Consider the following 23564-nt stretch of genomic DNA (forward strand, 5'->3'; position numbering starts at 1 on the left):
CTTCTCTTCTTTTTAATTCTTTTTTTTTTGTCATTTAATTTAAACTGCAAAACAGTATGTATAAATAATTAAGTTTAATTTTTATCGATATCAGTAAATTAAACCTAGATAAATTGTATTTTTAAAATATTTTTATAGATGATTGTTTTTGAAAATCTTTTTCTCTCGTACGACTAGTTCTATTTCAAAATTCTAAAAAATCCTAGCAGTCAACGGTCAAAACCCTTGCATGAAATTTAAAACCTCGAAAGTTGAAATCCTATTAGAAAACACGTTATTTCATGGGTATAAATAACTGCCAGTTTCTACAGCCTTCAATATAAATACTTTCCTTAATCCTCCTTAACAACCATAATAATATATTGTTGGGAATAAACCTCGTGCCAAAATAATATTCACGGTAATAAAGGCGGAATAATAATGTAGCACCGGAATACGGTAATTAACAAGAATAAAAGAGTAACAATGACACCAAGATTTTTACGTGGAAAACCCTTCTGAATAAGGGAAAAACCACGACCCCGAGAGGAGCAACTGATATCACTATAGTAAGGAATTTACACTTTGTAGGCCCGAGTAAAAATACTACAAAGACCACTACAATACTCAAAAGAAATAACTCTCTTTTGATATTTCACCTCACTACAATATCGCTCACACTCTCTATTTTCGTCACAGACTATTTTCTTATACCCTGTCTATGAAACCTCACTCTTTCTTTCTAGCTTTCAGATATATTTTCCTTTGAGATTGTGATAAAAGAATGAGAGCCGAAGCTCTCATTTTATAAGCAAAATATGCCTACCAACCTTGACCTTTCAACTTCTGCAGCCTGTCATTTTTGACAGAAAAATGAGAAACGTGGGCTGCCTGAAAGGAAGAAAACAACTTCCTTAAAATGTGGGCTGGACCCCACATATATATCATTAGCAAATTACGTTTAACTTCTATACATTGATCGATAGCGTAATATTCAAATTCATCCTTTATATCCTTATTCATATAAGTTAAATCCATCATTTATACTCTCATTTCCAACAAAATCAAGAATGAAACGACATAAATCAAGAATGAAACGACATTGTGTTATCTCATTAGCCTCTACATGTAGTAATATGATACTACTATTACTTTTTCTTCTACTAACTACTACTCAACATGAAGTTGATGCTCGGATTCTTTCACATAATCGAGAAGAAGATATAATTTGGAGAGATAATGAATACCTTTTGTTACCATGTCTGCAATGGCGGCCGATTCGGCCGCCATCTCCAAATGGCGACACCAATTCTCTTCCTGACATGACAAGTCAAGTTTCTCAAAGGAACTTTGCTAGTCGTAAAGAGATTGCTCATCCTCATCCAACTAAGTACCCACAACGTAAGGTCCCATTTTTCTTGTAATTGAGAACAAGGTTCTGCCACGAATAACTTTAAGTGACAAACCTCTATCTAGAAAAATAAATTTAATCATCAATAATTTGGTGCGTAAAGTATAATAATTAGATTAATTTTTTAGGGGATTTATATTACTATTATTAGTTAGAATAATTTATGGTCGACCCTTGAGTCGCCATAAAAAAATTCTGTGGTGACATTTGTGGCCATATAAAGTCTAATTTCATGTGCTGTACATTGGCACGTTAGTGAATTTGTAGCCATTGACAATCTGACCATTTTCTGGACAAAGCAACCAATATATCTCCCTTAACTTGTTACTCAGGGCATAATAGAAAAAGTTCGATGACATAATATTGATTCATTCAATTTTTAGGGAAATTTGTAAGACTACTCACTAATGTACTCTTTTTGGGTTTGGTTTTTTGCTTCGTGGGCCGTGAAGGACCCTTGTGTTTTTTCTTTTTTTCTTTAAAAAATTAACTTAAATAGTCGTATACTCAACCGCTTAAATTAAAAATAGCCGGCAGATGTATAGTATATACATCATTCATGTATAATGTATATAATCGTGTATACCGGCTAGAAAAAATAAATAGTAAATCCGACGGGCTATTTATGTAAATATTCTTTTTTTCTTTTTCCCACAATATGGGGGCTTTTGCATCTATACCTTGTTTTGGGGTCACAATTGAAACTATACCACTTTGCAAAAAAAAATTGCAATCCTACCTACTTTACGATCAACTTTAGACTTTTATGGTCTAAAGTTAAAAAAAAAATTAGTCTGAAGTGATGGTTATAATTTATTCATATATTTTTATATATTAAATATTAAAGATTTTAAATAAAACATGAATAAATATATCATATTCTCTCATATTTTCTAACATACTTCGCAGAAGAAAGAGCATATGAAAATCGAAGAAAAGAAGCAAAAACAAAATGGGAATTGAGTAACAACCGGGAATGAAGAAGCAAATGGACTAAAGCACCGTAGTTGCGACGATAGCAATTGGGAATCATGAAGCAAATCACATAGTTGCAACTAGAGAACTATAGTTGAAACTATAGCCTTTCTCTGCAAAAAGAAGCTCAATTGATAAGGTCATAGTTGCAACTACAATTTCCATAGCTGCAACTATGGAGAATCTTACAAAAAAAATCTATAAATAGAAAAGCAAATGTTGGAAAGAATAGAGTCTTGTTGGAAGAAACCACTCTTTGGTCTCTCTTTTCTTTAGTATTTTTTATTAGTTGTCTTCCTTTTAGAAGAATAATATTTCTTCATAAGTTCCTTTTTCCTAAATTAGTTTTTTCTTACTTCACAATGGAGTAATCTTTTTTTGTTGGAATAATTGATGAAGCTTGATATATATATTATAATACTATCTCAGTTTTAATACATTCTTGGTTTGGAACTTTCTATTTATATTTTATACTGTGCTATAATAATAGTTTTTAACTAATCATTGTCATCAGATCTATATATTTTATCTTTAAGTTACTCTTATATTAATTTTGTAATTCTCACGGAGCAAAATTAATATATAGTAACTATTGAATAAAATAGTGAAGTGAGAGTAATTATTAGTAACCTATTATTAAAAGTCTGTAATCTTGCTTACCTCAATTTTAATTCTCACAGAGGAATTGTAGTCGCAAGAGTATTGATTTAGTAAAAATATTCTCACGAAGTTTTTACTATCTTTAGTATAATTCAGACCAGAAGATATTTCGATTTAACTGTCATCAGTTTTAACTCGATTAATTACATAACCTCAAGGAGTGTTATTAGTTGATTAATTCTTGGTGAGATAAGATATAATTGTATTAGCAATAAGCAATTATCCTTTAGATTAATACATGCAGAAAGTGAGATTTTATTATAATATATTACAAGTGAATTCAACGATTCCCAACTATTTTAAATCACAAATCTTTCGAAAGTTGTTTAATTTTGTTAAGTATTTAACAAGTTTTAATTTCACAAACTTTTCATCAATTTGATTCTCTCAAATAGTAGTTGAAATATTAAAAGTCTGTAGCATATATGTTCCAATCTCTGTGGGACGCTATCATAAACTATACTAGAATTTGACAAAGCACGAGCAGGAAAATCCTATACACATTTTCCTCGTCAAATTTTTGACGTCGTTGCCGAGGATTGGCATACATCTACTTCAGATTAAATATTTTGTTACTAATTTGAGAATTTATTACTGTTATTTTTGTTTCAGTTAATATTTTCACTAATCAAGTGTTATAACTACTACTGTGATATTAATCCTAATGTAATGGTTATGTTGATAATGGTATTGTAAAAGTTTTTTTTTCTTTTTTGTATTATTTCTTCCTACTAGTTCCATCATTAACTGTTTTTAGCAAATTATACATACTGCTATTAGTACTCTCTCCTTTATCATAATAATAGTGTTATAACTACTATTTACTGTTTTTATAACGTGTATATTTATAACTGTTATACTATTGTTAGTTCTTCACATTGAAGTTTTTTTTACTACTGAAAAATATTCTTATGACCATTCCAACTATATGTACTATCACTAATTACCTTTTCCATATATCGTATTATAGTATTGTTTCTTGTCATAGTTCACTGTTGCATCGTTTTGTTTTTCTTTATAACTATCTTGTTATAAGTTTGAGTAAAATATTATTCTCTATAGATAATAAAATTATTGTATAATTATTTTTGCTTAGCACCTACTATTTTTATCATTTTTGTAATTTTTATATACTTATTTTTTCCTTGTACTTTATTTACTTAAGAATTTTAAGTAGTTTATGACCCGCTCTTCTACAAAAGAGTTGATCAGTTACGAGCCTGAAATTGAAAGATTTATTCGATTGCACAGGAAAGAACAAACATCGTCTTCCTAAGGAGCATCTTGTACAGAAATGGAAAACCAGGAAGCAGAGGACATTAACCCATTTGGGATCCCACCACCGGTCCATGTAGAGGAGCAATTTGATGAAGTGGCGTCAAGGTCAGCAAACAGAATCCTTAGGGATTATGCTAGACCTGATCGCTTCAACTGTGAATCTAGTATCAGGAAGCCCCCAGTGGTAGCCAACAACTTTGAAATCAGGACCGGCCTGATTCAGACAATTCAACAATCTTGTATCTTCACTGGTGATACAAGTGAAGACCCACATAGTCATTTAATTGATTTTTTAGAACTTGTAGAAACTGCTAAGTATAATGGAGTACCTCCTGAAGCTATCAAGTTAAGGCTATTTCCTTTTTATTTAAAAGGAGATGCCAAGACTTGGTTGCGAAGTTTGCCTCAAGGGTCCATTACGATATGGGACCAGATGACTCAGAAGTTTTTAAACAAATATTTTTCCCCTGCTAAAACAACAACGTTAAGACAAGACATATCTAATTTCTTGCAGACTAACACTGAGTCACTTTATCAATCTTGGGAAAGATTAAAAGCAATGTTAAGAAAATGCCCACACCATGACATTCCTAAACATATGCAATCTTACATTTTTTATCACGGGTTAAAACCCTCTATTAGAAATGTGATGCAGCTGCAGGAGGTTCTGTAATGGGCAAAACCACTTGCAACTATTGAATGAAATTTCTGAGAACGATATCCAATGGCCATCTGAGTGTGTAATCATTAAAAAGGCTGCTACGGTAAATCAAGTTGATGCTTTAAATACACTAACGCATCAGATTGTTTCTTTGTCACAAAAGTTTGAATCTTTTCAGGTGAATACACAGCAATCAAACCACTCTGAGGCTTCTGACATGTGTGGAGGAAACTACCAGAACCATGAATGTCAAGCAACCAATCAAACGGATGAACAGGTTAATGTCATCGGTTACAAGCCATATCCTTTTGGGAGTCCAATGGCACAGAAGCATCCAGAATTTTAGTGGAGTAACCCAAATGGTGCAGAAAACTCTCAAAGCTTCCAGAAACAACAGGTACAGGGTCCGCCAGGAAACCAAAGTCAAAATCGTGGGCAGCCGAGTTACAGACCTTATCAGCAAGCATGACCATATCAACAAATAGGGTCATACCATCAAAGGCCTCAACAAGATCATCCAAGTCTTGATGAACTTTTGTACAAGTATATTAAGGTCACTAATGAAAATATGGAAACCCAAAATACATCCCTCAAAAATCTGGAAATTCAGTTAAGCCAATTGGCAGCTCTTATGTCAGAAAAGATTCATGGTCCCTTACCAAGCAATACAGAGAAAAATCCAAAGGAGCACCTTAAGGCCATCACTTTACGGTCAGGTAAGGAACTTGATGAACCTTATGCAGACAGACAAGAAAAGAACCAAGACAGAACAACAGGTAGACAAGGGTAAGAATTTTGAAAAACCATCTGAACCATCAAAGGAAAAAGAAATAAAGAATAAGGAAGAAAAAAAATTTGAAAAAATGGCTGCCCCACTTGTGACAATTCCTTTTCCACAAAAAATGAAACGAGAAAAACTTGATGGTCAATTTGCAAAGTTTTTGGAAATCTTAAAATAGATTCATATTAATATTCCTTTAACGATGCTTTGTTGCAAATGCCTTCATATGCTAAATTTTTAAAAGAAATTTTGTCAAGTAAAAGGAAATTGGAAGAAGTTTCTGTGGTAATGCTTACTGAAAAATGCAGTGCTATACTTCAAAATAAGCTACCACAAAAACTTGGTGATCCTAGCAGTTTTACCATTCCATACACTTTGGGAGGTGTATATTTTGAAAAAACACTTTGCGATTCGGGAGCTTCAATAAATTTGATGCCATTTTCTATCTTTAGAAAATTGGATCTTGGTGAAATGAAGGACATAGATGTTTCTCTTCAGTTTGCATATCAAAGTACTAAGAAACCTAAGAGAATAATTGAAAATGTGCTTGTAAAAGTAGATAAGCTTGTTTTCCCTGTAGATTTTATAGTACTTGAAATGAAAGAATGTCCCGATGAATCGATAGACCATTTCTTGCTACAAGAAGAGCAATCATAGATGTTCATCAAGGGCAACTAATCTTGAGAGTTGATGAAGAAAGAGTCATTTTTTATATGTAAAAGATACTAAGATTTTCAGGAGATGAGGCATCATCTTCATGCTTTTCTATTGATATGATTAGTGATCTTGCAGATAAATTCAAGGATGATCAATTAATTTCAGACTCAATGGAAAGATGTTTGACCAAATTAGGCACCGCACAAGATGATGATCCCGCAATTAGGAGAGAAGCTGAAATACTGGAAAAAGATTCTGAGGATAAGGAGATGCAATCAGAAGAAGTTCAACCAAAAATTGAACTCAAAGTTCTTCCTTCTTATTAAAATATGTTTATCTTAATCAAAAATTATTTTCAGTAATTATTTCATCTTCTTTGACTGCAGAACAAGAAGAAAGACTAATTCAAGTCTTAAAAGCATACATAGGAGCCTTAGGGTGGATCGTAGAGGATATCAAAGGGATTAGTCCAGATGGAAGATAGCTACAAGACAATAATACAACCCCAAAGGAGATTGAACCCTGCAATGCAGGAAGTGGTGAAAAAGGAGATTGTCAAGCTTCTAGTGGCAGGTATTATTTACCCAATTTCAAATAGCCCTTGGGTAAGTCCAGTTCAGGTAGTACCAAAGAAAGGAGGATGACAGTTATAAAGAATGAAAATAATGAACTCATACCTACGAGGACTGTTACAAGATGGAGAGTCTGTATTAATTACAGACGCCTCAATGATGCTACCAGAAAAGAGCCTTTTCCTTTACCATTTATTGATCAAATGTTAGAAAGAATTGCAGGATATAGTTTTTACTGTTTTCTTGATGGCTATTCAGGGTATAACCAAATCCCAATTGCACCCGAAGATCAGGATAAGACAACTTTACATGTCCTCATGGAACATATGCATACAGAAGAATGCCATTTGATATGTGCAACGCCCCTGCTACATTTCAGCGTTGGATGTCAGCAATTTTTTCTGACATGACTGAAAAATTTCTTGAAATTTTTATGGATGATTTCACACTCTTTGGCAAAACATTTGAAGATTGTCTTTACCACTTGACTTTAGTTCTTAAGAGATGTGAAGAGACAAACCTGATTCTGAATTGGGAAAAATATCATTTTATGGTTATAGAGGGAATTAGTTTAGGACATAAAATCATTGCTAATGTGATAGAAGTTGATAAGGCTAAAATTAATCATATAGCAGGATTACCCCCTCCCACAACTGTTAAAGGCATTAGAAGCTTTCTAGGGCATGCAGGTTTTTACAGATGGTTCATAAAGGATTTTTCAAAGATTTTAAAATTTGTGCAGATAATATCATTAGGAGGTGTGTACCTAAAGAGGAGATGACCAAAATTTTGTATCACTATCATGATGGAGCAATTGGACGTCATTATGCTGCAAATCGTACGACATTTAAAGTATTGGAGGCCGGATTTTTTTGGCCAACACTCTTCAAAGATGCCCGAGCATATATTGCACAATGTGACAGGTGTCAGAAAACAGGTAATAACACTAAGAGAGATGAGATGCCATTACAATCAATACAGGTATGTGAAATATTTGATGTATGGGGAATAGATTTCATGGGTCCTTTTCCTTCTTCTCATTCATTTGAATATATCTTTGTGGCCGTAGATTATGTATCAAGATTGGTTGAAGCCATCCCCACAAGGAAGAATGATGCTCATACACTGTGTAGTTTTCTTAGAAAAAATATTTTTAATAGATTTGGCACACCTCAAGTCATCATTAATGATCAAGGAACTCATTTCATGAATAGGAAATTTTCTGCTTTGCTATCGAAATATGGGGTGACTCATAAAACTAGAACACCATATCATGCTCAAACACAGGGGCAATTTGAAGTTTCAAACCGTGAGCTAAAAAGAATTCTTGAAAAGACGGTTGGAATTTCAAGAAAAGACTGATCTTTAAAATTAGATGATGCATTATGGGCATACCGAACGACGTTCAAAACGCCAGTTGGAACATCCCCATATAAATTAGTCTTTGGAAAGGCTTGCCATTTGCTAGTTGAATTAGAACACAAAGCTTTTTGGGCACTGGAAGTATTAAACTTTGAATTAACCTCTGTTGGTAAAAAGAGATTTTTTCAAGTTAATGAATTGGAAGAACTGAGGTTGGAAGCTTATGAAAATGCTAGAATATTCAAAGAAAAAACAAAAATATGGCATGACAATTTGATCCGACAAAAAAATTTCAAAATTAGAGATCAAGTACTTCTTTATAACAGCAGGCTGAGGCTATTTCTAGGGAACTTAAAATCCAAGTGGACAGGTCCTTATAGTTACAGATGTTACTCCATATGGGGCAATTGAAATTCAACAGATCAATGGAGGAGACAAATTTAAGGTAAATGGTCACAGGTTAAAGTTGTATTTTGGAGGACATTTTGAGCAACAACCATCGGTAACCTTGATAGCCTAATACATTCCGCTGTTAATAAGTCGAGCTGACGACATTAAACTCAGAATTACAATTTCCTTACCCGTAGCCACTGAGGGTGAAGCAATGGAGCCTCATAAGCCCAATATAATTTGTATGAATAAATGCTTAACCAATTGATCTAGTTAATATCCAGATTATTGTACAACCAGGACATCCCATGAAGGCCTCTACAAAAACAGAGCCATCTATATAGGAGTAATTCTATGGTGGTCGGTATGCTTAAGTTACTGGTTGGTTAACCATCTAATTGTATAAATTAATTATTGTCTCAGGTAAATTTTCTGGTTTATATCAAAACCCAGACCCTATGACTGTTAAGGTGTTAAATTAATCCAGTCTATTACACATAGAATATGTGTGGTCACAGTTTCTTTCAAGCTTTCTTCTGTGACTGTAAATTTGAAAGCTAAAATGATTTTTAATTTATTTTTTCAAAATATTTTTAGTACTTTATATATATATATATTGTATAATGTTATAATAATTTTTTTTTCTTCTTAAATGATTGTGTCGCTGTAGGTTTTTAATTAGTAAAATAAATTCTTTCTATTGTATTCAAATATTAAGTCTTTTTTCATTATCATATCAATTCCATGCCCATGACTTTAATTTTGTGAAGGCAAAAAATAACGTCTCCAACTCGCGAGATCAAAGGAATTGAGAAAAGTTATTATCACAAGAAGATATACTCAATAATTTTTTTAGAACTTGCTCTAAATGTTCTTCAAGGCGAAATAATGGATGACACTAATTCTTGAAAGATGAAATTAGGCTTTCTTTGATACACCTTTTAGCCTCTTTCAGTTTATTCTTTACAAGAAAAAAAAATGAAGCTTTTACCTCTTAGAACCTATCTTTGGGCCATTATCCTTTTTTTTTTTAAAAAACACCATGGTCTATAACCCCCAAAAGAAAGGAAAAAAAAGAGATGTATATTACTATTACAGTTATTACTTCTTCCAGCCATGATAAGTAATGTTTGTTAGAAAAAGAGAAGAAAGACTGTGCAAGGCATGAAACAGAAAAGAAAAAAGAAAAGGAAAAAGAAATGGAAAAAGAGAGAGATATAATATATAAGTGTGTGTATATTCTTATATCTCTTTATAAAAATAAAGCAAAAAAAGAAAAAAAAAGAAAATGCAATAAAACTGGTAAAAAAAAGATGGAATAATTAGTATCAAGGAACATTTGCTCCAAGCTGGAAGAAGAAAAGTCATTACAAAAATATCTTTCTCCTACCAGCCTGAAACCTAACATTATAAGCTAAGAAAAAGGCCTAAATAGATTTTAAAATTCAGTGTTGAATCTATATTAGTGGAGATTAACATAAAGAGCAAGTCTATGGAAGAAGAATTGTGATATTCAAAATGTGTGATAATAAAGTTATCAATTCCGAAAGATTCAAGAGAAAAAGAATGCAAATTTTGTTCTTTTCAAAAATAAAATCAGAAGCAAGATAAAAGATTTGGTGAAGTTTAAAAGATTAATCATTTGGCATGATGGAAGAAGTTATTTTGAATTAATTTTCTATCCTACAAAGACCAAAAGTTTTGAAGAAAATGTTTTAATTAAAAAAAATTAATTATATATATATATATATATATATATATATATATATATATATATATATATATATTATCATTAGAAATTTTTTTTTCTTCGAGGACGAGCAAAGGTTCAAGTATGGGGGAATTTGATGGTTATAATTTATTCATATATTTTTATATGTTAAATATTAAAGATTTTAAATAAAACATGAATAAATATATCATATTCTCCCATATTTTCTAATATACTTCGCAGGAGAAAGAGCATATGAAAATCAAAGAAAAGAAGCAAAAAGAAATGGGAATTGAGTTGCAACTGGGAATGAAGAAGCAAATGGACTAAAGCATCGTAGTTGCGACAATAACAATTGGGAATCATGAAGGAAATCACATAGTTACAACTAGAGAACTATAGTTGAAACTATAGCCTTTCTCTGCAAAAGGAAGCTCAATTGATAAGGCCATAGTTGCAACTACAATTTTCATAATCGCAACTATGGAGAATCTTAGGCAAAAAAAACACTATAAATAGAGAAGCAAATGTTGGAAAGAAGATATAGAGTCTTGTTGGAAGAAACCACTCTTTGGTCTCTCTTTTCTTTAGTACTTTCTACTAGTTGTCTTCCTTTTAGAAGAATAATATTTCTTCATAAGTTCTTTTCTCCTAAATTAGTTTTTTCTTAATTCATAATGGAGTATTTTTTTTTGTTGGGATAGTTGATGAAGCTTGATATATATATTATAATACTATCTCAGTTTTAATACATTCTTGGTTTGGAACTTTCTATTTATATTTTATACTGTGCTATAATAATAGTTTTTTAACTAATCATTGTTATCACTTCTATATATTTTATCTTTAAGTTACTCTTATATTAATTTTGTAATTCTCACGGAGCAAAATTAATATATAGTAACTATTGAATAAAATAGTGAAGTGAGTGTAATTATTAGCAAGCTATTATTAAATGTCTGTAATCTTGCTTACCTCAATTTTAATTCTCACGGAGGAATTGTAGTCGCAGGAGTATTGATTTAGTAAAAGTGTTCTCACGAAGTTTTTACTATCTTTAGCACAATTCAGACCAGAAGATATTTTGATTTAACTGTCACCAGTTTTAACTCAATTAATTACATAACATCAAGGAGTGTTATTAGTTGATTAATTGTTGGTGAGATAAGATATAATTGTATTAGCAATAAGCAATTATCCTTTAGAGAAATACATGTAGAAAGTGAGATTTTATTATAATATATTGTCAAGTGAATTCAACGATTCCCAACTCTTCTAAATCACAAATCTTTCGAAAGTTGTTTAATTTTGTTAAGTATTTAACAAGTTTAATTTCACAAACTTTTCATCTATCTGATTCTCTCAAATAGTAGTTGAAATATTAAAAGTCTGTAGCATAGATGTTCCAATCTCTGTGGGACGATATCATAAACTATACTAGAATTTGATAAAGCACGAGCAGGACAATCCTATACACATTGGCCCCGTCAACTTAAGGCCAATTAAGTCTAAAGTGTAAAAATTACACTTAAATGCATTTGAGGCCAAATAGGTCTGAAATGTAATAAATATTTTTATGTACTTAAGGTCAAATAGGTCTGAAGCGCAACCAATTATTTCATGCACTTAAGGCAAAAAAGTCTAAAGTGAAAAAATTACACTTCAGTGCACTTAAGGCGAAATAGGTCTGAAGTGCAACCAATGTTTTCATGCACTTAAGGTCAAATAGGCCTAAAGTGCGAATTGCTCAGAAATAGAAATGTCAAGATCCAATTCCCGAACCCGGTCGTGATGGCGTCTCTCGTGAAGACAAGGCCAGCCAGACCAAAATAGAACACCTCTTTTAAACAGTGAATTATCATAAATAGTAATAAAACATGATATAATATCCATAAATTGCGGAATTTAACGATAACAGTAGAAACCATCCCGACACAGCCCAAACCGGAGTGTCACAAGTCATGAGCAACTACGAAATCCGGATACAAGTCTACCGAACAATAAATCCGATACAATAGTCCTAAGAACATAAAAATGATCAGATAAGGGAGGCACGGGGCTGCGGACGCCAACAGCTACCTCTTAGTCTCTGAATCACTGCCTGGACTAGGAGGATAGCACTCAAGAGCGGACTCTGCGATGCCTGAATCTACACACATGGTGCAGGGAGTAATGTGAGTACTCCGACTCAGTGAGTAATAATTATAAATAATGGCTGAAAATATGAAACACGTAAAGGCACAAAGTAATTCCATATCAAGCAGTAAAATCACTTAAGGTAGTAAATCAGTAAAGAAATCAAATGAAATCCTTTTAAAATAAGTAAAATAGGTAATTTAACAGGTAAATAACAAGTAAAAATCCGCCCCTCGGGCACAGTATCAATCACTCAGAACAGTATCAGCCCCTCGGGCTCACTCTCAGTACAGTATTAGCCCCTCGGGCTCACTCTCAGATCATAATGGGTACCCGCGCTCACTGTGGGTATGCAGACTCCGGAGGGGCCCCTTACGGCCCAAGCGCTATATCAAGCCACCTCGTGGCATCATCTCTCGGCACTCGGCCTCACATCACTCAAGCCACCTCATGGCGTATAAAAGTATCTCAGGCCCTCGGCCTCATATCACTCAGCATATCCTCACATATGGCCCTCGGCCTCACTCAGTCCGAAAATCATCACAAGCCCCTCGGGCATTAGTAAAACAGTAGTTCTCAGCCCAAAACATCTTTTAGAAATATCATTTAAGTTTCAAATATGAATAAAAGTGGCTGAGTTTGTAAAACAGTAAATATCAACAGAACTGAGTTCAAGTGATAAATCAATACAGTGATGAAATAGTGATAACAATCCCCGGAGGGTTCAAATAGTTGGCACGAAACCCAAATATGGCAATCAGCCCAAATCATGATGATAACAAACAAGTTTCAGTCAAATACGCGGTAAAATCATCAACCGGGAGGGACCAAGTCACAATCCCCAATGGTAAACGACCTCACGCTCATCATCAAGCGCGTGTCTCACCTCAATATAGCACTACGATGTGCAATCTGGGGTTTCAAACCCTCAGAACATTATTTACAATCATTACTCACCTCGAGTTGGCTACAACTCTAGCTCGTGACACCTTTGCCCCTCGAATCGGGTTCCACGCTCGTCGAATCTATCCAAAATCAGAACGAATACGTCAAATATGCTAAGGGAATAAAACCCAAGCAAAAACAATCGAAAAATATCAATAATCCCGAAATTAGCAAAACCCAAGCCCCTGGCCCACTTCTCGAAACTCAAAAATTTTCACATCATTAGATTCCTTATCACCCCACGAGTTCATACATACCAAAAGTTCTCAATTCCGACCTCAAATGGTCCCTCAAATCCCAACTTAAAAGTTCAAAATCTCAAGCCCTAGTTCTTCCAATTTTAGCTTAAATTCCATAAATTTCTAGGTTAATTTCACAATAGAATCGCATTTTAGGTTCATAAATCTTACCTCCAATCAATTCTCCTTGAATCCCTCTTCAGTTTCCCTCAAAAAACTCTCAAAATACTTAGCTATGGTGGATAAAATGGCTCAAAATCACGGATGAAATGTTTTTATAACTTTCTGCCCAGCTTTGTGATTCCTTCATCGCGTTTGCGGCCGAAGCCTCGCGATCGCGAAGGGCAAAATTCCAAGGCTTCAAAAATGTGCTATGCGAACGCGACCAAAGCACCGCGAACGCGATGCTTCCACTTTCCCCTCTTACGCGAACGCGACCTCCCTCATGCGAACGCGTAGAACACTGCTCCTGGACCCCTCACGCGCCAAATTCCTCTATGCGATCGCGATAGCCTCACGCGAATGCGAAGTACCATCTTCCTGCCTTACGCGAACGTGAGGCCTCAATCGCGAACGCGAAGGCCAATTTCAGACCACCCCAAAATCCTTTTTTGCGATCGCGACTCAACCCATGCGATCGCGAAGCCTTAAAAACCTGCAATACCTGATCTGCAATTTCTGCAACTCTCAAAAACCAAAAATGGTCTGATTGACCATCCGAAACTCACCCGAGGCCCCCGAGACCTCAACTAAAGGCACCAACACATCCTAAAACCTCATTCAAACTTGTTCCAACCATCAAAACACCTCAAACAACACCAAATCCATCAATTCACATTGAATTCAAGCCTAAGTTTTTCTAAAAACTTCTGAAATATGCTTTTGATCAAAAACCCAACCAAACCACGTCCGAATGACCTGAAATTCTGCACACACATCACAAATGACATAATGAAGCTACAGAATCTCTCGGAATTCCATTCCGACCCTCGGATCAAAATCTCTCCTATCAACCCGAAATCGCCAAAATACTAACTTCGCCAATTCAAGGCTAATTCTACACCGGACTTCCAAAACCAATTTCGATCACACTCCTAAGTCATAAATCACCTCCCGAAGCTAACCAAACCATCGGAACTCACATCCGAGCTCTCTAACACATAAGTTAACATCCGGTTGACTTTTCTAACTTAAACCTTCTTAAAAGAGACTAAGTGTCTCATTTCTTACCAAATCCACCCTGAACGCAAACTAATCAACTCGATCACATAAAATGTGGATAACGAAGCATAAAGAAGAAGGAATGGGGGAAACAGAGCGATAACTCATGAGACGACTGGCCGGGTCGTCACAAGAAATTAGTTCTTCGAATTTTAACAATCCAATATAGAGTTTAACACCTAAATCTAATCCAAATGAGTTCAAATTTGAAACATAACCTCCAAATCTCATCAAGAACAAACTCAATCATCAATTTGTCAAAACAACATTAAATCTAACAAACCCATTTGCAATTAAGAAAAAGAAGAGGAAGAAGAAACCCTAAGCAACAATAAAAAAAATAAAGCGACAGGGCAGTTCACCACTATAAAACATCATAAACTACCTTAAAATATGTGTTCACAAACACCATATAAAATCACTGTCATCCGAAGAGGAAGAAGAAGAAGAAGAAGAAGAAAGAGGAGAAAAAGGCATATAGTTTTTTAAAATTTAATTTGGGTATTAATTAAAAAAAATAAAAAGTAGGTACAGATTAAATGGGGGCGACTAAATAGGATGTTCCCGTGCAATTTTTACATAATATGGTGTGATGGGAGAAACTCAATTGTACTTTTGTTGAAATATTGAAGATCATATCCAAAAGTTGATTATTTAGCAATGTGGCTTCACTATTAGCAATGATATATACAGATTTTAGGCGAGACGGTATTATTTTAGAGAAATTTTCATAAAACACTATCTTTTGATAGTAATTAGCCATCTATAGATACCATTTGCTATATTACGGATTATAGATACCTTTGGTGTGGTTATAAGATGTATTTGATCTATTTAAGCTATTGCATTCATGAATACAGTAGCAAAAATAGGTGTGAATCAAGGAAGTCCAGCTAATCAGTTGTTGTATTCGAGTGTATTCGATTGTATTCATGGAGTGAAACATGAGATTACAACTGGACAGATTATTGTATTCAACTGTATTCACGGCGTGAAATAGGGGATTACACTATTTTTAAGACGGAAAGTGAATCAATTAACATAATAGACTCCTAATATAACTCAACAAACTCAATTATAACACACAAATTTTGTATTTTCAGTTATAAAAAAGATTCTCAACCGAAAAATACCCCAAAAATATAGCAATCTTCAGAGAAATTATATAGTACATCCGAATGCATAAATTATATTAATTAAAAAAAATATGAATACATTCTTGGCATATAGCGAGACAGTGAATATAATGAAATACATATAATACAACTGGATACATTGAAATACAATGAAAAAAAAGACAGTGAATACAATAAAATACATGGAATACAACAAGATACATTGAATTACAATGAAAAACCCTAAAACCCTAATGGATCTATTCAAGCAACCTGTAACAAAGAGGCTAAAACGGATCTCCTCGCCATCTTCCGCTGACAACTTCATTTCCAGCGCCTTGTCATCTTCATTGTCGAATGAAAACGGTGGCAACAAAGACCCCAAAGATACAATGCTCACGTCAGATCAAAAGTCGAGAATGGAGTTCAATAAATCGCTTGCAAAGGCCAAAATGAACCTCAAACTATGCTCTGATAACGCAAATGGTGATGGCGTAGGATATGTGAAGTTAGAGGAACTGTTGGTTGAGGAGACATGGTTGGAAGCACTACCAGGGGAATTTCAGAAGCCCTATGCAAAGAACTTGTGCAGATTTGTTGAAAAGGATTTGATTTTGAACCAAATCCAACTTCGTTTTCCGATCAAATCAGTATATATTTTTTCCCTTTTAATGCATACACATTTGTTGAGAGAGGGGAGATAACCATGGAGAAATAATGGCGTTGAGAGAGAGAGAGAGAGGGTGGAGAAAAATCTGAAAGAATGAGAGAGAAAAATAATACAAAGAGTATTTTATGGCTTAAGAGTAGGAGGTAACCATAAATAGATATTCGGCTATAAAAATCAAAAGGTATCTATAGAATATAATTTTTTAAAAGGGTATTTATTTAAAATAAATAAGGTATCAACCTTTGCTATAGGAGATAAAAATTCTATTTTTTTATTGTCACAATTTGCTTTGTAAGTGAGTTTATGTGTACGATATACTTTCTATTATTTTCAAGCTGTTTACCTTTTGTGAGGGCATGTGTATTCATATAGCTAGTGACGAATGATTCTTTTTTACTCCATTCAACTTGATTACTATATTGGAAAGCCTCGTACAGGCTAAGTAAATTGATATCCTTGAGATCAGTGGCGGAGGGAGGATCTCCAGGAAGGGGATTCAAAAAATATTTTTTTGTAGCTAGTAAGAATTGAACCTATGACCTTATGAAGGTTTTGAATCGCCTTGACCACTAAACTACACTTTTTGGTTGTATTAAGAGGGTTCAAAATTTAATATATAGTGGTAAAAAATAGATTTTGCCTTATATATACAGTGCAACTTTTCAGCGAAGGGGGTTCGGAACCCCCTTCCGCCCCCTAAATCCGCCACTGCTTGAGATGACTCTAGTCTATTTTTTTGGATATTATTACTTCTAGCCCGCGTCAGAAACTATTTACATTCAGCAGCCTAAAAAGTGATAAAATTTGTATAACATACAGAATGTGTGTGTGTGTGTGTGCGTGTTTGTATATATATATATATATATATATATATATATATATATTGGCTATTATTTTGAGAACGGCTATACAGTGTCATTTTCCCTTTATTTTTCAACGGACTCAACTTAAACACACTCGACACGACTTGACTCTCAAACCTAGTTTAAATTAGGAATTTTTACCTCCTATAGCAAAGGTTAACATCTTATTTATTTTAAATAAATACCATTTAAATAAATTATATTTTATAGATACCTTTTAAGGTTTATAGCAAAATATTTAATTTTGGTTTCCTCCTAATCCTAAGCCACGAAATACGCTAATCAGTTACAATATTTTCTCTCTCTCTACTTTGATACATCCCATTCTCTTCCCCCATCCCATTAAAATTTTCGATTCTCTTCCTCTTCTCTGTCTAGCCAACGATTCTTTCCCTTTTAAAACAACCAAAATCCTTATGAAATATTCGAAGACCAAGAGGAGTAAACGATAATCATGTGTTACGAGGTTAAGTGTTCGGCTTGTGGAAAGACCAGTTGGGGTGGTTGTGGAAGACGTGTTCCTTCAGTTTACAACCGAATCCCAGAAGGACAACACTGCCAGTGCAAGGATTGGCCCGGTGTCCAAACCACCGGTGACGGCGAGGGTTCTGTCTCCGGCGGCGGCGACAGTGGCGGCGGGGATTATAACCCTAAAGAAGATATGCAGATGCTCATCATGAATTTAAAGTATTTGAAACGCAAGACCCATCCCCTCTACCAGATTGTTATCTAAAAAATTTCATTTCTTATTCATTGTTTTCTTTCTTCTACTGTTCAAACTCATGCTCTAAGATTTTTTTCATTGTAGTTCAATGTATCTCGTTGTATTCCATGTATTTCATTGTATTCACTATCTTTTTTTGTCATTGTATTTCAATATATCCCATTGTATTCTATGTATTTCATTGTATTCATTGTCTCGCTATATGCCATGAATGTATTCATAAGTTTTTTTAATTAATACTCCCTTCGTTTCAATTTATGTGAACTCATTTGACTGGTCACGGAGTTTAAGAAAAGAGAGAAGACTTTTGAACTTGTGGTGTAAAATGAGGCACATATATTTTGTGTGGCTATAAATCATTGCATAAAGGTAAATTATTTTCAAATAAGGAAAGGGGTCATTCTTTTTTGCACGGACCAAAAAGGAAATAGATTCACATAAATTGAAACGGATGAAGTATAATTTATGTATTCAGATGTATTATATAATTTCTCTGAAGACTGCTATATTTTTGGGGTATTGTTTTGGTTGAAAATCTTTTCTATAACTGAAAATACAAATTTTGTGTGTTATAATTGAGTTTGTTGAGTTATATTAGGAGTCTATTATATTAAATGATTCACTTTCCCTTTTAAAAACAGTGTAATCCCCTATTTCACGCCGTGAATACAGTCGAATACAATAATCTGTCCAGCTGTAACCCCATGTTTCACTCCATTAATACACTCGAATACACTCGAATACAACAACTGATTAGCTGGACTTCCCTGATTCACGCCTATTTTTGCTATTGTATTCATGAATACAATAGCTTAAATACATCAAATACATCTTATAACTATATAAAAGATATCTATAATCCGTAATATAACAAATACTGTCTATAAATAGCCAATTACTACTAAAAGATAGTGTTTTATGAAAATTTCCCTTTAAATTAGCCAAAAGGCTCTACCGGCCCAATTGAGCCTTTGAATGAGTAAAGGGAAAAGAAAAAGAAAAAGAAAAGGAAAAAGGAAACCGACTCGATTTGTACATTGATTAGTGGCAAATTTGCCAGCTTTTTCAAGAAGGGACTCAATCTGAGGATGTTGCTATCTTATATTTATTTGGTTTAATCATTCGATATTCAGTATTCATTAACCCGACCCATATTTAATATGAACTGAAATGATTAATTTGGATATTACAAATTGCTCGTAGAAGATAGCTAGGATATGGAACATCTTTTGTATACTACTTATTTTATTACAAGCGAACACCAAAACTCGTGGCAATAAAGACCACAATGATCTTTACTATGACAACAACGAATATACTCAGTGAACCCACAAATGAAATTTGGGGTAAAGTAGATTGTATGCAGATCTTACCTCTACCTTGTGCAGATAGAGAGGATGTTTTTTTCTTATATTTAAGTTCACATGTGTTCTAGGGTAAAATTATGTGTTCCCGTATGTATGTATCTATATATATATACACACACACTCTCTAAAAATATACAGCAAATTCAAAAAACAAAAAATATAGTAGAACTTATCATATCTATACATTTATACATAATTCGAGTTAGCTGAATTCACAGAAGTCGCCCTAGATCTGCTTCGACGTGATCAAAAAACCATGTGGGGTTGCTATAATAGGCATGCCACTTTAGCTTCAGACCCTTTCATGATTCTAACCCTTTTGCAAGAATTAATGAACATATCCCATGGTACATCTCCAACAAGCATCCAATCACCATCTTTTGTCTTCATAAGTTGGTACATAATCAGATCCACTACTGTATCCTTTTTTTTTTCCAAGTATATACCTGAAATTTATAATTCAACAAGAAAAGCATAAGTTTTTATGCTATACATTAGTATAACTTAATATGTTGTAGCAGGTTGTCTATTATGTTTTTTAGGTAAATAATTTCATTATTTATGGAGTTATATGTAGTGTTTTTAGATGTCCTAATAGTATAAAAATTATTTTATAATATCTTTGTTATAATCCCGAATCTGCCTCTCCCTTTTTTATTTTGGTAGGAAAAGTGGGGAGGGAATAACATGGTGGAGAATTAGGACCCGTTTGGCTATAAATTTTGCCAAAATATATTTGAAATTATTTTGGCAAATACATGTTTGGCCATAGATTTTATCTACATTTTGGCAAATTCCCAAAACACAAAACCCAAATCCCAAGAGCTGGTTTTGGCCCAAAATATCACACATTTTCTAAAAATTTCCATAAACATTTTGTATTTTATAAAAGAGCCCACCATTTATTATTTTGTAACAATGTTGTTTCGTCTTCTCAGTCATCTGATAGTGTATTATGTATTTTATTATAAAAATAATAATTTTGTACCAAATTTATTTATGTTCAGCACTATAGTTTTGCGATAATATAATGGATGTTATTGATAAAGGTACTGTTGGGTATTTGTGATAGTTTTTAGAATTTGTGGGTATAAGTCATGTTTCATGTTTTTTCAAAAAAAAAAAGTGAAATATGTTTTGAAAACTTATGTCCAAACACATTTTCATCTTCAAACCAATCTTCATCCAAATCAGATTTTTCAAAATAAATTTGAGAATTTATGGTCAAACGCTAGCTTAAACTCTTATTAACAAAGTGAAATTAGATCAACAAAGTAAAAGTAATAGTACTACCTAGTATATACTATACTATTAGTATAATTTAACGTGTGGTAGTAGGTTGTTACATATAGTAGTATCTTTTAACAAGAAAATATAAGCTTTTATAGTGTACCATATACTATGACTAGACAAGATGAGGAATCGAACCCTTATCAACTAAGTGAAAATTCAGGTCGCCAACCAGCTGAACTCCATTTTAGATCCCGAGTGACAATTAGAAAAATATTTAGTTTGTGAAAGTTAAACTCACCAGTGGGGTGCTTGAACATGTTCTCCAACAACTTGAATAGCTCTTGGTAACTTTTGTAAACCCTAAGATCAATTTTCCTAAGGTAGGGTGCCCCATCCATGCTAACTTTCACATACATCCCTAAGGAAACACCAGTGTCTAATTTCTCGGCTTTGACAATCTTTTTCTTGTAAGATCTTATCGGTGGCCAACCAATAATATGTGCTCTGAAATAACCAAATAAAAAGAATTAGAATATAAACAAACTATATACTTCAATTTCAAACACGTTGGAGTCGGTTAAATCTTTGAATGAACGATTAAAATACTTTTAGAAGTCATATGACATAAAGTAAACGTACTAGCATGACCGAGATTTCACATATTCCTAACTATAATTGGTATCGCCTAGTCAAATCTTTCAATTTTCTTCTATTGTTATCCTATTTTCCTTAGATCTGTGCGGATTTCAAGAGATTGAGACGTTTCGAGATAACTTCCCAAGTAATACTATATGGTAAGACAAACTATTTATATGAACCAAAATTAAAGTGTAGTGAAAATTAAATAATATATAGAACTTACTTTGGTGCAGGGGAGGAATCTTGCTGATCATGGTTTATGTCTAAAGAGTTATCCATCTCTGATAAATATCTTTTTTTTGCTAATTTTAACACCAAGACTAGTACAAGGCTCTAGTTCTGTACCAGGTAAACCTAGTCTTAGCTCAGTTGCCTTCAGATTTAGATCATTTTCTGCTTCCATTTTCCAAATTTTAAATATCTTTTTGTTCTCCCGCGACGGCGACAGCGACGGCGACGGTGACTTTTTCCGATGAATAATTGTTAGCTGCAAGTTGTGAATGATGAATGAGAAGGGGGTGATAAAGTCTGGCATTTATATAGAAATAAAGACATTTAAAACTTATGTCTTAAATATATGATCTTAAATATATCATAACATTGGTATGATTATAAATATTTTTCACTGTAAAAATATCGAAATATACCATTCTTTTTTGCAATGAATTAATTAGGACTGTGTCAAAAAAAATGGAACGGAGGAGAAAATATTTGCATAGTTGCCATGTTTGGCCATAAATAATATTTGCTAATATTGATGTTTGCTATTTGTAAATACTGATTAGGCCATCAGTAAAAAAAAAAAAAAAAGTAATTTGGTGCACAAAGTATCTCGTATTCTTGCAGGATTTGTGGAAGGGCCGCACTTCAAAGGGTGTGATATATACAGTCTAGCCTAATGCAAGTATTAATTAATAACTTATTAGACCGTCAATACTATTTGCAAATACATAATTTCAGCATTTGCTAATTTCAATATTGAAAAACTTGTTCAAGTAGCTATTTTAATTGACATAATGATTTTCACTTACAAATTGATAATCTTCTTTAAGGAAAAGTTCATTATCAGACACAACTTCAACTTTTACACACACACAAAAAAAAAAAGCCCCTTTTTGAGTTTTAACTTCAAATACTCTTTTTCCAACTTTAATCAAAGTTTATTCAAATATCTACTTAATATTAAAATGAAACAAAATTAAACAAAACGAAATAGTAAGATATATAGGTTTTATGGAACACGAACTGTAATGCACAACAATGGTTGTCTATCAAATGACAGGCAAGATTAAATCAATTAAATGAGATGAGGGAACATTGTATTACTATATTTAGAAAAAATAATATTAGTATATCTCTATAGTAACAACAACAACAACGGTCCAGTATAATCCCACAAGTGGGGTCTGGGGAGGGTAGTATGTACGCAGATCTTACCCCTACCCCGAGGGGCAGAGAGACTGTTTCCAGGAGATCCTCGGCTCAAGAAAGCAACAAGAGAAGATATATTAGAATATCTCTATAGTCACTTTGAATTTTAAAGAGAAGGTCCAAAAGCATATGTATTCTGATTCAGACAAAGAAATATATTAGATTACCGATGTCTACGATAATATTCATCTATTATCAAACACAAGCCATTATGAATATTATTAGAAGGGTCGTACATGTCCAGGCTAGTCTACCTTTCGATACACAAGGATCAAGATCAAATAAATACTGTACGAATAGTTAATTTAAAATTGAGCTTTTGAACCTTATATATATATAATCTACTATAATTAGAAAATGTAATTACTGGCCAATTAATTTTTTATTTGCGAAATTTTATCTTGTGTAATAACTTTTATGGTTGATGAGGTTATAATGTAGGGGCAATGGGATCATATAATACATTTTATGTTATTAGATTTTATTGGCCTGCAAAAGCAACAATTTTTTTTATAATAAACCTAATATAATAACTTAAAAAATA

The 23564-nt window shown here is 33.3% G+C and overlaps 2 protein-coding genes and 1 non-coding gene across 3 annotated transcripts; 1 reads left to right on the forward strand and 2 right to left on the reverse strand.

Moving 5' to 3' along the window:
* Positions 1–4784: 4784 nt before the first annotated feature.
* On the reverse strand, positions 4785–4891 carry LOC138886564 (small nucleolar RNA R71). The gene has a single exon (XR_011405614.1). It is a non-coding gene; the product is annotated as a small nucleolar RNA R71 (small nucleolar RNA).
* An 11435-nt stretch (positions 4892–16326) lies between these two features.
* On the forward strand, positions 16327–18359 carry LOC104224332 (uracil-DNA glycosylase, mitochondrial-like). Its single transcript, XM_009775952.2, has 2 exons — positions 16327–16679; positions 18122–18359. The coding sequence occupies exons 1-2, from the start codon at positions 16327–16329 to the stop codon at positions 18357–18359; spliced, it is 591 nt and encodes a 196-aa protein (XP_009774254.2).
* A 1353-nt stretch (positions 18360–19712) lies between these two features.
* On the reverse strand, positions 19713–22072 carry LOC104224326 (auxin-induced protein 22D-like). Its single transcript, XM_070167564.1, has 3 exons — positions 21813–22072; positions 21249–21454; positions 19713–20163 (listed from the first exon to the last, which is right to left on the reverse strand). The coding sequence occupies exons 1-3, from the start codon at positions 21866–21868 to the stop codon at positions 19985–19987; spliced, it is 441 nt and encodes a 146-aa protein (XP_070023665.1). The 5' UTR covers positions 21869–22072; the 3' UTR covers positions 19713–19984.
* Positions 22073–23564: the final 1492 nt, after the last annotated feature.

Source organism: Nicotiana sylvestris, chromosome 2 (assembly GCF_000393655.2).
Source record: "Nicotiana sylvestris chromosome 2, ASM39365v2, whole genome shotgun sequence".
Lineage (NCBI taxonomy): Eukaryota > Viridiplantae > Streptophyta > Magnoliopsida > Solanales > Solanaceae > Nicotiana > Nicotiana sylvestris.

Bases quoted from the DNA above. Each gene is read 5' to 3' on its own strand.
- LOC104224332 (XM_009775952.2), top strand. From the start codon at position 16,327: ATGAAAAACCCTAAAACCCTAATGGATCTATTCAAGCAACCTGTAACA. The intron at 16,680-18,121 runs GTGCAGATTTGT...TGGAAAGACCAG, and splicing joins AAGCCCTATGCAAAGAACTT to TTGGGGTGGTTGTGGAAGAC.
- LOC104224326 (XM_070167564.1), bottom strand. From the start codon at position 21,868: ATGGATAACTCTTTAGACATAAACCATGATCAGCAAGATTCCTCCCCT. The intron at 21,455-21,812 runs GTAAGTTCTATA...TGGTTATTTCAG, and splicing joins GATTCCTCCCCTGCACCAAA to AGCACATATTATTGGTTGGC. The intron at 20,164-21,248 runs GTGAGTTTAACT...TATAAATTTCAG, and splicing joins CATGTTCAAGCACCCCACTG to GTATATACTTGGAAAAAAAA.